Source organism: Rhinoderma darwinii, chromosome 1 (assembly GCF_050947455.1).
Source record: "Rhinoderma darwinii isolate aRhiDar2 chromosome 1, aRhiDar2.hap1, whole genome shotgun sequence".
Lineage (NCBI taxonomy): Eukaryota > Metazoa > Chordata > Amphibia > Anura > Rhinodermatidae > Rhinoderma > Rhinoderma darwinii.
Genome location: NC_134687.1, coordinates 604,683,465 through 604,706,503, shown reverse-complemented (window position 1 = coordinate 604,706,503; position 23,039 = coordinate 604,683,465). Strand labels below are relative to the sequence as shown.

Genomic DNA, 23,039 nt, shown 5'->3' with positions numbered 1-23,039 from the left:
AAAAAATATATCTTTTTTCCAATAATATGTAGTTTTGGCTCAAAATGTCTTATTTTCACAAGAAATAAAATACCCCATTTTGTTGCCTAATTTGTCCTGAGTGCGGCAATACCCCATTTGTGGTGATAAACTGTGGTTTGGGCCCATGGGAGGGCTCAGAAGGAAAGGACCACCATTTGGCCTACTGGGGATTTTCTGGTGCGAAGTCATGTATGCAGAAGCCCCTGAGGTACCAGTACAGTTGAAACCCCCGAGAAGTGACCCCGTTTTAAAATAGATACCCCTTAAGGCATTCATCTAGAGGTGTAGTGAGCATTTTGACCGGAAACATACACCCCATAAACTGTAATGCGGGTTCTCCTGGGTACGGCAATACCCTATATGTGGCTGTTATCAGCTGCCTGGGCACACAGCAGGGCCCAGAGGCAAAAGACGAGGGGGGATAAGCTGTGCTGAGTGCATCAGGGTAAGTAAAACTGGGCTAGATTAAAAATCTAAGGGATGTATGATAAATTTGAAAACACTTTCATACAGAGCTCTGGTTTTTGTGTCACATTGATATATTGTGTCCTCCCTCATCCCCCTCTTATAGCAGACTTTGCACCTCCTTTGACTTTTTCCCTTCTTGCCAGTTTGGGGAACTTCTCCTGGAAAGTGTTGCCCTGGTACGATGCGTGTGGCCCCGCTTCCAGAAGTACTGGGTGCCTCCCCCCCCTTCCTGGTCCCTAAAGATTAAGTTCTTGATAACCACCTCTTGAAATTCCAGGAAAGTTCCCCTCTGGCCTGTACATCGATGTATCACGTACGCATTGTACAAAGCCATCTGTATGATGTGCCCGGCCAGCTTCTTATACCACACCGCATGGCGCTGTAGGGCTTCAGGACTTGATCTGACAAGTCCACCCCTCCCATGTACCTATTGTAGTCCAGGATGCAGTCTGGTTTGGGGGTCCCTGTACTGGTACCTCGTATGGGTACTGGTGTGACATCTCTCTGGTCTTGTACTTGACACACAATATGTTGCTGCTAGATTGTGCCCTGCTCTCACCCCTTCTTGTTTGCCCAGCAGAGTCTTAGGGAGGCCTCTCAGATTTCTTCTAGCAGTGCCGCATGCCGCAGGACTTCTGGAAGTGAGGCAGTTGAAGAGTGGGACGCTGGTAAAAAAATTATCCAGGTAGAGGTGGTAACCCTGGTCCAGCAGTGGGTGCACCAAATCCCACACAATTTTTGCATTAAGTCCCAGTAAGGGGGGGGGGGGGGGGCATTCTGGGGGCTGAATACTGGTGTCCTTCCCTTCATATATCCTAAACCTGTAGGTATACCCGGATGCACTCTCGCACAGCTTATACATCTTCACGCCATACCTTGCCCTCTTACTGGGCAAGTACTGGCGGAATTGAACCCTCCCTTTAAAATCTACCAAGGACTCATCAAATAGAAATACAATTCTCGGGGGTGAATGCTGGGAAAACCGGGCACTGAAATGGTCTAATAGGGGTCTCCGTTTATAGAAACGGGATGGACACTGCTCATTATCAGTAGAATGTAAGAAGCAAAAGTATTGCCTCATAACGCATCCTGGACACGGCTATACGGTACATCGGGGTGTGGTATAAGAAAAGGCCTCTTTTTTTTTTTTTAGGTTCCAGTTCAGAAGTTGCTTTGAGGGGCCCATATATTAGAAACCCCTATCAAATACCCCATTTTAGAAACTAGATCCCTCAAAGTATTCAAAACAGCATTTAGAAAGTTTATTAACCCTTTAGGTGTTTCACAGGAATTTAAAGCAAAGTAGAGGTGAAATTTACATATTTCTTTTTTTTGTCTGAAAATCCTTTTTATTCCATTTTTTTTCTGTAAAATATAAAAGTTTTACCAGAGAAACGCAACTTAATACGTATTGCCCAGATTCTGCAGTTTTGAGAAATATCCCACATGTGGCGCTAGTGCGGTAATGGACTGAAGCGCCGGCCTCCGAAGCAAAGGAGCGCCTAGAGGATTATGAGGCCTCTTTTTTTATTAGGCACCATGTCCGGTTTGAAGAGGTCTTGTGGTGCCAAAACAGTGGAAACCCCCCAAAAGTGACCCTATTTTGGAAACTAGACCCCTTGAGGAATCCATTGTAGTTTTCTTGGGGTGCATGCGGCTTTTTCATCAGTTTTTATTCTATTTTTAGGTGGCGTGGTGACTAAAAAACAGCAATTCTACTATTGTTTTTTATGCTATTTTTTTTTACAGCGTTCACCGTGCGCTATAAATGACTTTCACTTTATTTTGCGGATCGATACGATTACAGCGATACCATATGTTTATAGTTTTATGTCTTATGGCATTTGCATAATAAAATACTTTTTATAAAAAATCACTCACTTTTTGTGTTACCTTATTCTAAAAGCCAGAACGTTGTGTTTATTTTTCCATCAATAAAGCCGTGCGAGGACTTGTTTTTTGCGTAACGAACTGCAGTTTCGATCACCGCCATTTTTAGGTACATGTGACTTTTTGATCTCTTTTCATACCATTTTTTGAGAAGTGAAGTGACCAAACCATTGATTCTGGTACGGTTTATTTTCTTCTTTTACAGCGTTCACCGTGCGGGATAAATAACTAAATACTTTTGAAGTTCAGGCCCTTAAGGACGTGGTGATACCAATTATGTATATTTTATTTGTTTATTTTTATTAATAATAAAAGGACTGATGAGGGAAAAAGGGGGATTTTTACTTTTACACAAAACTTTTTTTTACTTTATTACTTTGTCCCACTAGGGGACTTGGGGGCAGGAGGCCGAGATCGCTATTCTAATACACTGCACTACATGCGTAGTGCAGTGTATTAGAGCTGTCAGCTACTCACTGACAGCAAGCCTAGTGGGTCCCGACTTAGTCACAACCCACTAGGCTTCCGTGGATGGCACAGCCGGACGGCATTATTAGGCGTCCGGTTGCCATAGCAACCATCGCTGCCTGATATCTTGTAGCGGGCCGACGATGGTAGTTTTACCCCCAAGAAGCCGCGATCGCGATTGAACGCGGCTTCCAAGGGGTTAATCAACTGGGACACAGCGATCGGTCCCCGCTGAAGGAGCTGCGGCAACTGCTGTACGAGACAGCAGCTGTCACAGTTCCTATATGTGCCGGGAGGATGGCCGAAATGGCCGTTCCTCCCGTGACGTACTATTCAGTCGCTAAGCGCGAACGATGCACTTAGCACGACGGAATAGTACGTCGCTGTGCGCAAAGGGGTTAAAAAGGACCTTTCATCTGCCCATACATGTGCAGCTGAGTGCAGCATGTAATAGTCAGGGCTTCACAAACACTCTTACTTGAATTAATTTTTCTAACTCTCTCCGTTATTTACATATCGGTGGCGTTATATTTGGCGCCCGATATGTAAATAAGCCCCTGAACTCTCAATGGGGCCAATCAGCTACGGACAGTGTCAGGGCAGCTTGGGCGGTGTTCCCTCCCGCGAGAACACACAGAGAGCGCTCTCTGCAGAACCACCAGTCTGTGTGTGTTCTCGCAGGAGGGAACACAGAGCAAGCCGCCCTGACACTGTCCGTAGCTGATTGGACAGTGTCAGAGCAAGGAATTGACACAAAGTATATTAGAAAGGGGGCGTGGCTTGGATGGCAGCCTGAGAGGACGTATGAACCAGAGCTCCCGCCATCCTGACTAGTATCCTATATATCTGGCACCCATCCCTGCCTATTTTGATAGCTGTACCGGAGGATTGCACCCCTGAAAGGCTAGTGCACATACACGAGGCTATATCCGCAGTATTCTCGGCCCCGGCGTGATGCACATCGTGGAATGCTGTTCGGAGGCTGAAGCCGCCATTTAGAAGCCGGCACGCACGCACGGCTCTCATCCTCCTCAACCTACTGCAGCAACATCTCTGTGGGGGTAGGTACATATTAGCAGCGCAGACTGCAACTCACCTGACCCTCGATCCATCCTTAGCCCTCACTTACCAGACTGTTGTTCGAGGATTCTTGCCCTGTGAGGCTGCAGGGTTAACTGCAGTATTCCCGGCGGTGGGGAGTGCCGCTTGGTGAATCGCTGGGCGGAGCCGCCATATCAGAGGACACCACGTGGGCACCCCGTTGCTTGCAGCATTCTTCAGCCTGCTGCATAGACTTCTCGGAGGTCGCTATAGACGGGGTAGGTGATTGCTGGCAGCAAAGACTGCAGCTTCCCTGGCCCCCGTTCCATATTTAACAGATTTTAGCCTGGTGAGAAGTGCCCGTGTGACCCTGTGCATGGTGGACACAGTTGCAGCAGTTTCTGGCTTACACTGGCTGCTGGAAGCGTTGAATGATTTGAATATACTTTGCTCTCAGTACCCATCTGCTATTTTATTATACATTGGGCCGGTGTTGCCTCATGTGAAGCATTATTCCCCTACTTGACTTTTGGACTCTGGGTCAGTTATAGCCGGTTCCCTGCTGGCCTGTCTGCTTGCCCTTTATATTGATATATGGTGCATAGTTGGAGAGACTGTACTAACATTTTCTGGACTTATTACTTTACTGGCGGGATTTATCTCCTCAGACATCCACCAATTTTTTTCAGTTTTGGAAGATACTGTACATTTTACCTCAGTCGAACAAAAGGACCCTCTGCCTTGGAGAAATTAAAAGACTTTGCTAGAAATGATCCTCCAGAAAGCACTAGATCCTTACGATGTTACACACCTAAATCTGTGGATCCACCACGTGCTAATCTTTCGGGAGATGAGCAGGAAGAGGAACCTACCCTGCGTCAGGTATCTCACCAATTACTCCAGGCTATCACGGCTTGCAAGACTTCACGGACGGGTAAAATAGAAGAGATCAAAATTTATGTTGGTCTTCTGCGACAAGATCTGCAATCTATGCGTGGCTTGACGGAGGTGAAGTCTCGTGTTTCCCAATTGGAAGATAGTGTCTCAGATGGCGTCCAACAAAACCGACACAGGGCAACAAAAAAAATGGATGACCTCGAGAACGGGCTACGTCTAAATATACGTATTATTGGTTTACCGGAACGTGCAGAGGGTCAGTACCCAGACCGTTTCCTGGAGACGTGGCTGAAAGACACCCCGGGTGATGTCTTCTCCCTGATGTTTTCCGTGGAGCGTGCTCATAGCGAAACCCCCTCCACCTGGGGCACCACCTAGACCTCTCCTAGCTTGTCTACTTCTCTGCAAGGATCGTGACACGGCTCTTCGTCTGGCCAGACAGAAAGGCCCCATACAGCACAATAACTCTATAGTGTCTATCTTCCTGGATTTCTCTGTGGATCTTCAAAAGCAAAGAGCCCAATTTACGGAAATCAAGAAAAGATTTCGGGATCGTGACAGTGTATTCCATGATGTATCCGGCTCGTTTACGCATTCTACATGGTGGATCATCCGTCTTGTTCACTACTCCTGGGGAAGCCATGGACTGGCTCCAATTTCACCCACCTCCGCCGAGAACTTAACTAGCAAGTGATATATGCTTGAGACGGCTTCCTCAACATATCCTTTTAGACTTTTCATTGCTATATGTTTTGATTCTCCTGTGTATATGTTGATTTCATTTCATTGCTCCACAGATATATTCGCTTGATATGCCTAAGGATGGGAGCTCCGGGTATCGTCCTTTCTGTAAAGGATACGGATACGGTTACATTGCGCTATGTTGCGAGTTATGTTAGTTTGTGATTTTTTTTTCCCCTTTTATTCAGGACCTAGGTGGTCATGAGCAGTGCTCCGAGGGAGAAACTTCCTTCCATAATTTACATGCTATACTCCCATTGTTATTTTGTTTCAGCACGGGGTATGAGGGTGGTGCTGTTAACTATACATTGTATATATACTCTGATGACTGCTAACATTGTATGCATGTCCTGGAATGTTAGGGGGCTGGGTACACCACTTACTGCGATGTAGTAACATAGGTGACCCGCATTTTTATTGTGTATCTCCTTGAACTTGAGCTGTGCTTGATTTTTTAGACGCTCGTGGGTGACATAGGTCCTAGCCTGTTTTGTTTTCTTTTATTTCTGTTCTCGTTTTAAATCCTCTTTATTGTAATGGTCGTACATACTTCAATGTCAACTCATATAAGCGCCATTGTTTATAGCATCTTGTATTTATGGAATATACTTTGTGTTCTCATTGCTTGACTTTATGTATATACATTTCTTTGTTCCAATGTGATGTATCTTACAGTCAGATGTGTGACTGACTTGATACTTGTTACTGCAACAGTTCTTAATAGAACGAGTTAAAAAATAAAAAAATAAACTATATTAGAAAACATAACTTTTCATTATGCAATGAATAACTTTTATTTGGTGAAACTGGCATACCCCTTTAACTGTAAAGCTATAGCTCCAAGGCGACGGCATCGCACATGACAGTCAAACTGCAAAATTACCAGACTTTGTTTCCGTATGTGAAAAAAAAGTTGCAACGATCACAAAAAATGTGAATATTTTTTATATATAAACTCTTTTACAAATGACTCAGCTTGAAAGTGAGGAATGGCATGAGGCTAGTGCCAATGTGGGGCAAATATTCTTATTTGTCAGGGTACTCAATGTAAACATGTAAAATAAAGTACATGGTTAGGAAAGATTAGTGAGAATTTAAGCGGCAGAATGTCTCACCTTATTGAATCAAACGTGCTTGACGCCCAAATTTCTGTACCAAGAATGTCAAGAGCACCTTCCTTGCTACCATTCTATAGGGGGAAAAAAACACATTTATAAAGTGGCCTATACTGACCAAACGAAAAAAGCAGAACCAACAAGTACAGAAAATGGACAGGTGGGTAGAGCAAGAAGAGGTAATGTGCTGGAATTCCCTGTTCTGAACACATCACTGTAATTATGACTTGCGGACACCAGGGGGAGCTCTGCTCCTGCTTACAAACAGCACATCATCTTGTATTAGATGCATAGGTCTAGTTGTCAAATGCCACTAGCTGACACCAGGGGGAGCTCTGCTCTTGCATATAGTGTATTATCTTGTATTCGATACGTAGGCCTAGTTGTCACATACGGCTTGGGCTCTAAATTACAACATTAATTAACAGAGTGACTTTAATGTCCCATTGATCGGTCAGCACACATTCCCCTTATTGAGCACAGTTAAAGCCAACTCTCTCATATCCCATTTCCATTGAGGATGATTCAGACTAGTATATAACAAATAAAAATTATCCACATGGCCTTATTATGTCACCGGAAAGACAGCCATACGCGAGGGGTATATAAACAATAGCAGTCACAATAGTAACACTATTTATAAAGTAATTATAATTATATGGTAGTAGATCTCTAGATCCCCCTTCATTAATGGGGCTAATTTGCCTCAGGATATAAGCAGCATTTGCCTTATGTTATTTATCTCCCTAGTTGTTTTGAAGCTTATAATCATTCTATTCAGGAGGTAGTGTAATTGAATTTGTGCTTGTACAAATCAAGGCTGCAGGGTAAAGCAAGGAGGATAAACAGAGCTGCAACCTGAGACACTGATGAGCTTAGCTGTAGCCACTGATCACAGCAGCACAATAATACATCACACCTAAAAATCACTCAATAGCAGGAAGAATAACCCAGAGGTGGTAACTGATAAAGTGCTACTAAATGCATATAAGCACCCAGTACACTGCGCTCATTGTCACCCCCCTGCTGAGTAACACACTTTGTATAAGCTGTCAATCGGCACGGTGAAGGGAAGTGACAACTGTTTTGCAGCAGATCATCATAGTACTGTATATCCTGGATACTGGTATTCGAATGGGTGATCGTTTCAGAATAGCATCTCAGTAATAAATAACTTCATTCATGATGTACCACTTCGCATTACTAGGTTTGATTACTGGCAAAGTCTGTATATGGGAATGGCTAATATATTGGTATTTTAGAAATAATTAAATTTCAAGAAGAGGCAATAACATCTTTTTTTATTTATGTAATATGAACATAGAATCTGGTACAGTTATGGGTTAAAACGTCTCTCCTCACATGGCTATTGCCAATGCTCAGGGCTGCCAATATATTGATATGTTATTAATACTAAAATATCAATAAGAGGCAACAAACAGTTCCTTATTAATACCATATGAGAAACCCAAGAAGTTGGAACAGTAATGGGGTCTACCCTCACCCCACATGACTGCTGGTAATGCTCAGGGCTGTTAATATGCAGATATGTTATCAATGCTGAAACAAGAGAACACATCATTATATTCTCATTAATATCTTATGCGAAACCCTAAAGCAGGTAAAGATGTATCAAACATCTCCCCAAATCACAGCTCAGTGGCCTGGAAATCCCACGTGTGACCAGGGCCAGCAAGGCCCTTAAAAACTATTGTGTTCAATTGTATCTGCGTACTTAGGATGCGGATACAATTGATAGCGTTGGTGAGGCAAGGGGACGATTGCTTCCCTTCCACGCCATTCAGCACTTTTCCTGTGATGCAGGCGAAGCGCTGCCTGCGTTGTTCTGCTGGAGCAGGCATGGTCAGAAGAGAGCAGGCTTGCATTGGTGGAGAGGATGGAGCGGGTACAGAGTCAGGTGGGTGTGCTTGTTGAACAGCGCGGCACCATCTACAAGGGACATTGAGTGTGACACTATCTATGCTCGTTTTTACGCTATGAGTAGTGGTCAGCATATATCCACTAGCCCAGTCCTTTATATTACAGCTTGTAATCTAAAGGGCTTGGCTGGTGGATGTGTGCAGACCACTACTCGTAGCATAAAAACCAGAAGGTAACGGGAGCGTGGCGAAAATAACTTGGTTTGAAAAGCATGCATCTGGATACCCCCCTTTAAAAAGCCTGTGTTTGCCCTGCAGCTGGCAATACCCAGAGCTGTCAATATACCGATAAGTTATTAATATTGCAATGTCAATAAGAAACAATATAATTATTTACTTAATACAATATGAGAAACTCAGCCGTTGGTACAGTTATGGGTCAAACTTCACCCAACATGACTGCTAGCAGTGCTCTGGGCTGTCAGGCACATCTATCCTAATGCAAAGGTTATTCCTAACCCATCTTCACTTGTTTGCTTTGATTCCATAGGGACCATATATTTACTTTCCCACTATTTATTAAGTGCCAACATATCCTGCAGCGACATAGACCATTTGTTTTTTCTCAGATCTACCTCTGCCCCCACTGCAGCAAGATATCTGTATCTTGAGCACACACATGCATATAAATTAGTATCTATAGCAAAGAAGTGTAGGTGTAAGGCCCTGTTCACATCATGTTTGTGATGTACGTTTAGCATGTATGCTAAGAAAGCTCCCGATGTACACACTAAACCTGTCTATGGGGCTTCCTCAGGATAGGCCATCAATATTAATATAATTTTGAAGAGGCCGTGGCGCTTGTACGAACACCGATTCCCCTTCATTACGGTGACTGCTGGTAATGTGAATCGCCGGCACACTTGTAGCGGCAGTTCACAGTATTACAGCCTGCCATTCACTTCAATGTGAGAAGGCTGTAAGGGTATGTTCACACGCCCTATTTTCGGCCGTTTTTAGGGCCGTAAACGGCCGAAAAATCGGAAGCAGAACGCCTGCAAACATCTGCCCATTGATTACAATGGGAAAACGGCGTTCTGTTCCGACGGAGCAGTTTTCGCTGCGTTTTTTTTTACGTGTAAAAAAACGGCCGCGAAAAAAGTGCAGGACACTTCTTGGGACATTTTTTAAGCCGTTTTCCATAGACTATTGAAAAAAGCTCCAAAAACGACGTGAAAAACGCAGCGAAAATCGCGATGGCACAAAAAAAAACGTCTGAAAATCAGGAGTTGTTTTCTATTGAAAACAGCCCCGTATTTTGAGACGTTTTTGACTCTACGTGTGAACATACCCTCATACTGTGAACCGCCGCTACAAGTGTATTGGCGATTCACAGTAAGAGCAGATAAGGAATGAAGGGGAAGCAGCGCTCATACGAGCAGATAAGGAATGAAGGGGAAGCAGCGCTCATACGAGCAGATAAGGAATGAAGGGGAAGCAGCGCTCATAAGAGCAGATAAGGAATGAAGGGGAAGCAGCGCTCATACGAGCAGATATGGAATGAAGGGGAAGCAGCGCTCATACGAGCAGATATGGAATGAAGGGGAAGCAGCGCTCATACGAGCAGATATGGAATGAAGGGGAAGTAGCGCTCATACGAGCAGATAAGGAATGAAGGGGAAGCAAAGCTCATACGAGCAGATAAGGAATGAATGCTGGCTCCGTGGTCAGCGCGGTCTTCTTTGAGTTCAAGTCTGACCTAAACATCTGCATGGTGTTTCTATGCTGTCCTCATGTATGTGTAAGTTTAAAAGGGTTGTCCACTCATAAGAAATTGATGGCCTATCCTGAATTTCTTATGAGTGGACAACCCGTTTTAAACTCACACAAACATGAGGACAACATACGAACACCATGCAGATGTTGTTTAGGTCAGACTTGAACTCAAAGAGTCACGGAGCCACCTTATACATCCTAAAATTTCCAAAACGGTGCAATATTGGCACATCCCTAATTAAATTACCCATAGAAATAATAATAAAACAGCCAACATAAAATAATGGAAAAAAGACGTGAGAACTAATTTCTTACACAATCCTCAATTAACTGGAATAATCCTTCACGGCTCCCTCGATATCTCTACATGAATATTCTCGTAAAAACTCCACAGAACGAGGTCTTGAGGTTTTTCTCCACAGTCGTTGAGGGACCGGTAATATCATTCCTTTACTTAGCTTCTCAGATATTTAATCAAAATGCTGACATTTAATTAATATCTAATGACAGATAAGAGTGGAGCCTCCTCATAGGGAACAAACCACGGAGCTTAGACTTCAGGTGTCAAGATTATACCCGAGAGGAACCCGAAGGAGAACGGATACGGTTTAAATGTCTGCAGAGATAGATCATGGAAGTGGAGTAACTCCGATCAGCCAGAATCGTCAGATTCAGACAACGTTTAGCTTACAGGTATGTCAAGCAGAAGTCTGGCCAGAAACATTACATAGCTCTTAGCTGAACACACTTGGCCAACAGCTATTCCGCTCGATCCCCCGCTCCAAATATGGAGTGTGGAGTAGACCAATGCCAACACGTCTAGGGACGGGTTTATCTTCCCGGAGAACAAAAGGATCGGGCATGTTGAAATCCAATTGCCCGATCCTCCTCTCCCTTGACATTTGCCGTCGGGCCCCATACACATCAGAAGGTTGGCCGATCCTGCCGAAATGGGCAGGCTCGCCCAACATTAATCTTAGGTGAATGGCCCCCTTAAGACCCTACAAAGCAGCCGTCTTAAACCTATGGTCTCCAGCTGCAAAACTCCCAGCGATAGGATGGGGTTCACTGCTATTCCGTATGTATGTATGTATGTATGTATGTATGTATGTATGTATGTATGTATGTATGTATGTATGTATGTATGTATATATATATATATATATATATATATATATATATATATAAAAATAAATGTCTATTTGTGAGCATCTCAAGGATACAAAATATTTCTACATAGAATGTTGTATCTCATTACAGGTTACTTTATTAATTGGAGTTACATCGGTTTTAATATCCAGTCACATCCAAATCAAAAGTAACAAGCTATGGTCGCTACTTATGACAACTTATCTTTAACCCCTTAAGGACGCAGCCTAGTTTGGGCCTTAAGGCTCAGAGCCCATTTTTCAAATCTGACATATTTCACTTTATGTGGTCATAACGTCGGAATGCTTAAACCTATCCAAGCGATTCTGAGATTGTTTTCTCGTGACACTTTGGGCTTCATGTTTGTGGTAAAATTTGGTCGATATATTCAGTCTTTATTTGTGAAAAATTGCAAAATTTAGAGAAAATTTACAAAAAATAGCATTTTTCAGAATTTAAATGCATCTGCTTGAAAAACAGACGGTTATACCACCCAAAATAGCTACTAGTTCACATTTCCCATATGTCTACTTTAGATTGGCATCGTTTTTTGAACATTATTTTATTTTTCTTGGACGTTACAAGGCTTAGAACATAAACAGCAATTTCTCAAATTCTTAAGAAAATTTCAAAAGCCTTTTTTTGAAGGTGCCAGTTCAGTTCTGAAGTGGATTTGAGGGGCCTATGTATTAGAAACCCCCATAAAACACCCCATTTTAAAAACTAGATCCCTCAAAGTATTCAAAACAGCATATAGAAAGTTTTTTAACCCTTCAGGCATTTCACAGGAATTAAAGCAAAGTGGAAATGAAATTTGCAAATTTCATTTTTTCTGCTGAATTTCAATTTTATTCAATTTTTTTTTAGTAACAGAGAAGGTTTTACCAGAGAAACACTACTAAATATGTATTGTCCAGATTCTGCAGTTTTTAGAAATGTCCCACATGTGCCTCTAGTGCGCTCGTGGACTAAAACACAAGCCCTAGAAGCAAAGAAGCACCTAGTGCATTTTGAGGCCTCTTTTTTATTAGAATATATTTTAGGCAGCATGCCAGGTTTGAAGAGGTGTTGAGGTATCAAAACAATGGAAACCCACCAGAAGTGACCCCATTTTGGAAATTACACCCCTCAAGGAATTCATTTATGGTTTTTGTTATCATTTTGACCGCACAGTTTTTTCACAGCACCTATTTGAATTGGGCTGTGAAATGAAAAAAATGATATTTTTTCCAATAAGATGTCATTTTTGATCAAAATGTCTTATTTTCACAGGGAACAACATACCCCATTTTGTTGCCCAATTTGTCCTTAGTGCGGCAATACCCCATTTGTGGTGATAAACTGCCGTTTGGGCCCATGGGAGGGCTCAGACGGAAAGGAGCGCTATGTGTTTGTTGGAGTCCAGATTTTGCTGGATTGGTTTACGGGTGCCATGTCGCATTTGCAGAGGCCCAGAGGTATCAAAGCAATGGAAACCCACCAGAAGTGACCCCATTTTGGAAACTACACCCCTCAAGGAATTCATTTATGGTTTTTGTTATCATTTTGACCGCACAGTTTTTTCACAGCACCTATTTGAATTGGGCTGTGAAATGAAAAAAATTATATTTTTTCCAATAAGATGTCATTTTTGATCAAAATTTCTTATTTTCACAGGGAACAACATACCCCATTTTGTTGCCCAATTTGTCCTTAGTGCGGCAATACCCCATTTGTGGTGATAAACTGCCGTTTGGGCCCATGGGAGGGCTCAGAAGAAAAGGACCGCCATTTGGCCTACTGGAGCTTTTCTGGTGCTAAGTCATGTATGCAGAAGCCCCTGAGGTACCAGTACAGTTGAAACCCCCGAGAAGTGACCCCATTTTAAAAACTACACCCCTTAAGACATTCATCTAGAGGTGTAGTGAGCATTTTGACCCCACAGGTACTGTGTAAAAGATAATGTGCAGCAGATGGTGCAGTGTGAGATTTGCAATTTTATATATGTATATGCCATTTCAGTGTCCAATATAGTGTGCCCAGCATGCGCCACCGGAGATATACACCCCTTAAATTGTAATGTGGGTTCTCCTGGGTACGACAATACCCTACATGTGGCTGTTATCAGCTGCCTGGGCATACGGCAGGGCTCAGAAGGGAAAGATGAGGGGGGTAAGCTGTGCGGAGTGCATCAGGGTAAATTAAAAATCAAGGGCTGTATGATACATTTTAAAACAATCTTTTATACAGAGCCCTGGTTTTTCGGGACACGTGTCACATTGGTATATTGTGTTCTTCCTTATCCCCCTCTTATAGCAGACTCTGCACCTCTTTTGACTCTTTCCCTTTCCACCGGTTTGGGGAACTTCTCCTGGAAAGTGTTGCCCTGGTACGATGCGTGTGGCCTCGCTTCCAGAAGTACTGGGTGCCCCCCCTTCCTGGTCCCTAAAGATTAGATCTTGAAATTCCAGGAAAGTTCCCCTCTGGCCTGCACATCGACGTAGCACGTACGCATTGTACAAAGCCATCTGTATGATGTGCCCGGCCAGCTTCTTATACCACACCGCATGGCGCTGTAGGGCTTCAGGACTTGATTTGACAAGTCCATCCCTCCCATGTACCTATTGTAGTCCAGGATGCAGTCTGGTTTGGGGGTGGCCTTTCCTTCATATATTCTAAATCTGTAGGTATACCCTGATGCACTCTCGCACAGCTTATACATCTTCACGCCATACCTTGCCCTCTTACCTGGCAGGTACTGGCGGAATTGAACCCTCCCTTTAAAATGTACCAAGGACTCATCAATAGAAATACACTTCTCGGGGGTGAATGCTTGGGAAAACCGGGCACTGAAACGGTCTAATAGGGGTCTCCGTTTATACAAACGGTCAAAACTGGGGTCATCTCGGGGTGGGCGCGGCTCATTATCAGTATAATGTAAGAAGCGAAGTATTGCCTCATTTATTTATTTTTTTAGGTTCCAGTTCATTTCTGAAGTTGCTTTGAGGGGCCCATATATTAGAAACCCCTATCAAACACCCCATTTTAGAAACTAGACCCCTCAAAGTATTCACAACAGCATTTAGAAAGTTTATGAACCCTTTAGGTGTATCACAGAAATTTAGAGCAAAGTAGAGGTGAAATTTACTCTTTTTATACCATTTTTTTTATAACACAAAATGATTTATCAGAGAAACGCAACTTAATACTTATTGCCCAGATTCTGCAGTTTAGAGAAATATCCCACATGTGGCCCTCGGGCGGTAATGGACTGAAGCACCGGCCTCCGAAGCAAAGGAGCCCCTAGTGGATTTTGCGGCCTCTTTTTTATTAGGCACCATGTCCGGTTTGAAGAGGTCTTGTGGTGCCAAAACAGTGGAAACCCCCCAAAAGTGACCCCATTTTGGAAACTAGACCCCTTGAGGAATCCATTGTAGTTTTCTTGGGGTGCATGCGGCTTTTTGATCAGTTTTTATTCCATTTTTAGGTGGCGTGGTGACTAATAAACAGCAATTCTACTATTGTTTTTGTATACTTTTTTTTTTACAGCGTTCACCGTGCGCTATAAATGACATATTCACTTTATTCTGCGGGGCGATACAATTACGTCGATACCAGATGTTTATAGTTTTTTTTATGTCTTATGGCGTTTGCACAATAAAATACGTTTTGTAAACAATCATTCACTTTTTGTGTTACCTTATTCTAAGAGCCAGAACGTTTTTATTTTTCAATCAATAAAGCCGTGCGAGGACTTATTTTTTGCGTAACGAACTGTAGTTTCAATCATTACCATTTTTCGGTACATGCGACTTTTTGATCTCTTTTTATTCCATTTTTTGGGAGGTGAAGTGACCAAACAATTGTGATTGTGGTACGGTTTATTAATATATTTTTTTACGGCGTTCACCGTGCGGGATAAATAACAAAATAATTTTGTAGTTCAGGCCGTTACGGACGCGGCGATACCAATTATGTATAGTTTATTTGTTTGTTTATATATTTAAATTAATTATAAATGACTGATAAGGGAAAAAGTGGGACTTTTACTTTTATTACTTTTAAAACTTTTATTTTCTTATTTTTACACATCTTTTTTTAACTTTTTTTTTACTTTATTACTTTGTCCCACTAGGGGACTAGAGGGCAGGAGGCCCTGATCGCTATTCTAATACACTGCACTACATGCGTAGTGCAGTGTATTAGAGCTGTCAGCTACTCACTGACAGCAAGCATAGTGGGTCCTGACGTTGTCAGGACCCACTAGGCTTCCGTCTATGGCATAGCCGGACGCCATTGTTTAGTGTCCGGTTGCCATAGTCACCATCGCCGGCCGCTATCGTGTAGCAGGCCGGCGATGGCGGATTAACCCCTAAGAAGCCGCGATCGCTATTGAACGCGGCTTCTGAGGGGTTAATCGGCGGGGGAGCTCCGCGATCGGTCCCGGCACATTGAGCAGTGATAGTCTGCTGTCGGAAACAGCAGCTATCACAGCTCATGAACGCGCCCCGCGCGAACGGCGCCGTGTTTACTCCATGACCTACTATTAGGTCACTGAGCGCGAACGCTACAGTTAGCATGACCTAATAGTAGGTCATGGAGCGTTAAGGGGTTAAAGGGCTGTCTTATAAAAACGACCCCTTTGTAAATAGAAACGGGACCAGCAATCAGCTGTCACCGCCTAGTCTGCCCACAGACTAGGTGGTCACTAGCTGCCACGGCAAGGGAAATGTAGTAATACATGCTGACCATTCAAATGAATGGCCAACCTTGTAATTCATGGATGGGCTGGGTCTGCCAGAGAAGGAGCCGTTCTTTCTACGCGGTGGAAAGATCTTCGCTGTGCCAAATGCCAATTTCCGCCACAACCCAGTGACAAAGCAGGCAAATACAATTAAATACTTGTATTTCCAGTACAATGACAATACTAGAGAGTATTTTTCTTAGAACTTTGAGCTGATCCTCGGTTATTCCTCCTGGAATTGTTTGAATAAACTAAACCGACAATTTGGTGTTCCCATTTCCTGTCAATAGGGTGAGGGTTTGCTACAATTGTATCCAGGCTAGACCATCCTCTGTGAGCTAAATACATCAGCAGCTCAAATCTCTCTGGTCCAGGTAGTTTGCTACAATGTATCAGTGCAGGTAAAATGCATCCAGGCTGTTTAGCTCACAGATTGTGTACAATTGCAGCAAACACTTAGCTGTGAATATCACATCTGAACAGGCTTTCTGGCTCTGAACGTAAACAATACGTCCATCCACTGACAGCAAGAAAAGCAGATACCTTGAAAATGGTGATGAATTGAAACCCAAAAGGATCCTATAAAATTGCAGCGCTAATCATTATATAACGATCAATATAAAAATCGGAAAGCCTCCTTCAGATTCTGTATTAAACCAATGGGTGAGCCTTTCATGTATATTATACTGTAATCCTGTTATCTCTAAAACTAACTTCAATTTGAGAGGGGTCAGGACCTGGACTCCACCTGTATAAATATTGTCAAGGAAACGTAACTCAAGGAACCTTAACCCCTTAATACCAAAGGTATTTTAAACCTTAAAAGGACAGGTGTCGTAATTATTTTTTTTTTTATATCAATTTGGTTTTAGTGTTTTATTAAAAAATGTTTTATTTATTTGTGTGTTTGTGTTTTGCTTTTTTTATTTTTTAACTTTTTCTTGTCTATGGGGGCTGACATTTTTTTTTCCATCTCTGTATGTGTCGATTAACGACACATACAGACATGGAATATGGCACATACAGCCCCATAGTGAATGCGAACGGGGCCCGTTCCATTCACTATGCTGTACGCCGTCTGTGTGGGAACGGCGCATGCACACACAGTCCAAATTGAAGGTCTTCGGCCAAGCGATGTCCGGCGCCATTTTCTTGTGGACCGGAAGCCGCGACCGGACAGTAAGATTACTACTTCCGGTCGTGGCTTCCGGACTTGTGTTCTGAAGCAAGAACTTGGAGCGGAGGGAGCAGACGGAGCGGATGGACCGGAGGGAGCGGCGGCGGCAGGAGCAGGTAAGTTATTTCTATGTATGTTCGTGTTTTAGTGTGCGTTTACTACTGTATGTAATCCTACTACACTGTGTGTTAGCTCAAAAAATGGCGACACAGTGTAGGAGGTTAGACCGTTCAATCCCCTCCTTTCTCCTGGCACTAGCCAAGATAAAGGAGGGGGGATTCTGTGAGCTCACTAGAGCGAGTGTGTATTCTCAAATTTTGCAGCATAAAGCAATGTGGTTGCTTTACCACATGCAATGCTGCAATTTTGGGAATTGCTCCATCTAGTGACCAGCACTGGGAAATGTTATAAATTAGAATCTAATTTATAATATTTCCTGACTAGTGAGAAAATTTAAAAAATTAGAACAATGTTTAATCATTTATACACTAACTGTTTAACACATTCCCTTTAATGACCAAGCTATTTTTTAGGTTTTTCCATCGTCGCATTCAAAGATCTATAACTTTTTTATTCTTGCGTCGACATAGCTGTATAAGGACTTTTTTTTTGCGGGACAAGTTGTATTTTAGAATAGTATTTATCAATATGTAAGGATGCACTCCTGAAATTTGCGCTAAATAGGTGCTATAGAGGTTCGGGCTGGAAAACCCACAATGAAAATCCAAGAAATAAACCTGAAAGCACTCTAGTATTTGGATTTCAAAGAAAAATTCTTTTATTGTATTCAATACGTGAATTCATCATCTGGTTTGTGGCGATTTTATTGAACGTGTCGGCCCAACCTAGGCCTTTATCACAATCGCTATAAATACAAAACAATAATCATATTGATACATCAAAACACAATAAACAAAGTAAATGACAAAATTGCGTGTAGAAATAATATAATGACATCCATTTCTAGGATGATAGAGACTGACCATAATCAACAAGAAATGTATATATACATCGTGATGGCGGTAAGTATTATGACCATATATGTGTCAAAAGAGTATTATCTTTAATAAACATCCATTATATATCTTATGCATCATATTTTAGAACTATAATGGGCAAAGCTTCTCCTAAAATCAAGAAAAATAGTGAGACAATATACTTCAAAGAATAAATAAATATCATGTCATTCAATTTTGACGGTGGGTATTCATATCAAGAGGAGGCATTGCTATTATGTCACATGAGACCATACCATAAAGTGCCGGTATAGAATGTGCACAGGGTCAAAAACACATAGAGAAGTGAAAAAAGTGTTTATACATTTCTTGTTGATTATGGTCAGTCTCTATCATCCTAGAAATGGATGTCATTATATTATTTCTACACGCAATTTTGTCATTTACTTTGTTTATTGTGTTTTGATGTATCAATATGATTATTGTTTTGTATTTATAGCGATTGTGATAAAGGCCTAGGTTGGGCCGAAACGTTCAATAAAATCGCCACAAACCAGATGATGAATTCACGTATTGAATACAATAAAAGAATTTTTCTTTGAAATCCAAATACTAGAGTGCTTTCAGGTTTATTTCTTGGATTTTAGAATAGCACCATGTTGGGGTACAAATAATTTATTGATTAACTTTTTAATAACTTTTTAGTGGGGTACTAGAAAAAAAAAAACAGAAATTGCGCCTTTTTTGTGGCATCTTAATTTTACGCCGTTTACCGTGTGGTATAAATAACATAACTTTATTCAGCGGGTCGTTACGACTGCGGCGATACCAAATTTATATGGATTTTTTTTAGGTTTTCCTACTTTTAAAACTTTTCAAAAATATTTGCTTTTGCGTCGCCATATTTTAAGAGCTCTAACTTTTTTATTTTTTGACCGATGCAGCTGTATGAGGGCTTTTTTTTTTGCGGGATAACTTGTCGTTTTTATTGGTACCATTTTGGAGTAGATGCGACTGTTTGATCACTTTTTATCAAATTCTTTTGAAGGCAGGATGACCAGAAAACAGCAATTCTGGCATGGCTTTTTATTATATTTTTTACGGCGTTCACCTTGCGGGTTAAATAACGTAATCGTTTTATAGTTGGGTTCGTTACGGACACGGCGATACCAAATAGGAGTAACTTTTTACTTTTCTTCATAATAAAGTATTTTGTAAGGGGAAAAAGTGTTTTTTTTAATTATTTTTTTACTTCGGACATGTCAAACTTTATTTAACTTTTTTTTAACTTTATTTTTAGTCCCACTGGGGGACTTTAGTGTGCAAACTTTTGATCGCTATTATAATACACTGCAATACTTCTGTATTGCCGTGTATTATTGCCGGTCAGTGTAAGGCTGGGTTCACATTTTCTGATGCGGAAACCGCGCAGCAAAACGTGCCAAAAAACGGCCGAAAATCCAGCTCGCGGGAAAAAGAAGGGACATGCCCTATCTTCGGGCGTTTACGCCTCTGACCTCCCACTGACATCAAAGGGAGGCAGAGAAAGCGTATTTCGCAGCGTTTTATGCCCGCAGCGCTCAATGGCAGCGGGTGAAAAATGCAGTGAAAATCGGCGTGCAGGGAAAGGAAAATCTGCCTCAAAATTCCAAACTGAATTTTGAGGCAGATTTTCCGCCTGCAAAAAACTGTGTGAACCCAGCCTAAATCTGACAGGCACCTGTTGGGTCATGACTCTGGCATGGCCTAACAGGCAATTACTAAAGGCAGACCTGGGGGCCTTTGTTAGGCCTCCAGGCTGCCATAGAACCCATCGGCACCCCGCGATGCACGCAGGGATGCCAGTGGGATTAGAGAGGGAGCCCCCTCCCTCTAAAATGACTCAGATGTAGCGCTTGCTATTGAGTGCCACAACTGAGGGGTTAAATATGATTGGATACCACTGCTAGTGGACTCCGATCATTGCCCTTAAGCCCGAGGCTGTTACTAACAGATCGGGCTTCAGCAGCACCCCGCACGATGTGTGGAAAGTTCTTCTGAAGTGCCGACGTGAAAAGGCGGCGCTGCAGAAGAACTACCCTGAATGGCCGACGTAAAAACACCATACGCCGGTCGTTAAGGGGTTGTTCAGTTTGGAAAACCCATTTTCATACACCATATAGGAGTTAATTGAGGAGCTAATTGAGGGGGGTCCTCTGTTCCGGATTCTCATCTCTTGGACAGAGTGCAGAGCGGTTACAAAGATTGTCTATCTCTCTGTGGAGGACCTGTCCTGTATTACACAGACAACCTATGAAGATACACAATGTAATACTTAATTTCACCTGTGGCGGTGCTGCATGGAATTTCAAAACGTACTGCCAGGTTTCCTCTCAGATTACAGCTGATCACTGGAGGTCCCAGCAGGACGACATTTTGTAATCAGCTGATTGTCACGGGAATTTTCCAACAAGTAAAGATTGTCCAAAACAGAGAGCCCCTTTAATGTCTCAATCTATCCGTCAGAAAATTACAAAGAGAAGGAGCACAATGGCAACATTATCTTTGACAGGTGACCTCACTGTAGGCGTATTTCTATTCCAGCAGGTAACTCAGATGAAACAAAACGGATAGGACAGATGATGGCTCCTGACAGGTATCAGCTGTATATTTAAAGAGACTCTGTCACCACATTATAAGTGCCCTGTCTCCTATATAAGGAGATCGTCGCTATAATGTAGGTGACAGTAATGCTTTTTATTTAGAAAAACGATCTATTTTAAACCACTTTATGAGCGATATTTAGATTTATGCTAATGAGTTTCTTAATGCCCAAGGGGGCGTGTTTTTACTTTAGACCAAGTGGGCGTTGTACAGGGGAGTGTATGACGCTGACCAATCAGTGACCAATCAGCGTCATACACTTCTCTCCATTCATTTACACTGCGCTAGCGATATAGTTATATCGTTATGTGCAGCTACATACACAAACACTAACATTACTGTAGTGTCCTGATAATGAATATACATCACTACCTGCCTGGACGTGATGTTTATTCAGAATCCTGACATGACTGTAGCGTCACTGTGAGATTCCAGCAAGGCAAACGTAATCTCGCGAGATTACGATGTAAACGAGATTACGCTTGCCTTGCTGTAATCTCACAGAAAAGAGTCAGAAGTGTCACATCCTGGCTGGAGATAATGTATGTTCATTATCAGGACACTGCAGTAATGTTATAGTGTGTGTATGAAGCTGCACATAATGATATAACTATATCGCTAGTGCAGTGTAAATGAATGGAGAGAAGTGCATGACGCTGATTGGTCAGCGTCATACACTCCTCTGTACAACGCCCACTTGGTCTAAAGTAAAAACACGCCCACTTGGGCATTAAGAAACTAATTAGCATAAAGCTAAAAATCGCTCATAAAGTGGTTTAAAATAGACCGTTTTTTGAAATAAATATAGTAGAGCTCCAACAAAGAGGACTACTCCTCCCAAGTAGTTTGCTTCCTCTCATACCTGGGTGGTCTTAAATAGGACCTATCACCTCTCCTGGCACATCTATTTTAGTAAATACTTGTATCCCCATTTATTAACAATTCTGGAGCATCTTTTCATAGAACTCTGCGTTGTGCCATTCCCGTTATTCCTCCTGGAAACGTATGGGCAAATTGATAACCATTCCCCTTGTCAATGGGGTGTGTCCATACACTCTCTGACCCTGGCCAAGCAGTGCTGGTGGTATCAGACTATTTAGGGACACACACTATCGATTGAAAGGTGACACCCAATGGTCAATTTATTTTTACATTTCCAGGAAGAACAGAGGAGCAGCACAATGCAGAGTTCTAAGAAAACATGCTGCAGTAGATTTTATTTTTTCAATGTGAAAGCAGCTAAAAAACATTATGATATAAGGAATTATCAGTTACCTGGTTGTGGTTGTAGGAAGGAGTTTTCTTTTTTGGTGAAGTCCGGTTTACATCCACTTGTTCATTACATTCCACTGTCCACTGCACAGTAAGAAAAATGTTTCTATTAAAATACAGGTGATCATCCATATCAGAGTAGATGTCGAATGCATGCAGGTCACATGATCAGTAACATCAGAGCAGGTACATTATGTACACAGGTCACATGATCAGTAACATCAGAGCAGGTACATTATGTACACAGGTCACATGATCAGTAACATCAGAGCAGGTACATTATGTACACAGGTCACATGATCAGCAATATGACAGCAGTTACAAGAAGCAGCTAAAAACATACTGATACATGTATCATTCCATCAAAAATAAGCAACTGCACATAATCTTCATTTAAAATCCCCTATCATTTTGTGTATACAGCTCCCATGCAGAACTACGGGTCTCCATGGTTATAAACTAAAAAAAAATCCTGTGTTTAGTCTGATCTTGCAGTCATGCGTTAAGGTGGTCTTACATAGGCTTGATCGACGCTTGTTTGCTCCCTTAAAAACAGATCAATGATTGATTGATAGGGATGAGCGATCGTTACTACGATTGTTCTCCCCATACATTTCTATCATGTTGGCCGCACACCTCCTTGTTTATACAGGGAGATGTGTTGCCGACTAGCGCAAATCTTTTTGCCCACATAAAATGTGCGATCAGTAAACGAAAGAGCGTTTGCACAGTAACGAGTGTCTAAATGAATGTTCGTTCACCCGTTCATTGGCCCATGTAACAGGGCCTTTACTCAGTTCTCTCTGACCCCTCATCTACAAT

The 23,039-nt window shown here is 42.2% G+C and overlaps 1 protein-coding gene across 2 annotated transcripts in view; it reads right to left on the bottom strand.

Moving 5' to 3' along the window:
• The window catches only part of CTIF (cap binding complex dependent translation initiation factor), a 221,801-nt gene that overhangs the window by 138,811 nt on the left and 59,951 nt on the right, over positions 1 to 23,039 (bottom strand). For both annotated transcript variants that reach the window (XM_075840870.1, XM_075840878.1), the window contains exons 4-5: positions 22,221 to 22,301; positions 6,642 to 6,715 (exon numbers count right to left, since the gene is read on the bottom strand). In XM_075840870.1, coding sequence (XP_075696985.1) covers positions 6,642 to 6,715; positions 22,221 to 22,301 — 155 coding nt within the window. The remainder of the gene's footprint in view (positions 1 to 6,641; positions 6,716 to 22,220; positions 22,302 to 23,039) is intronic.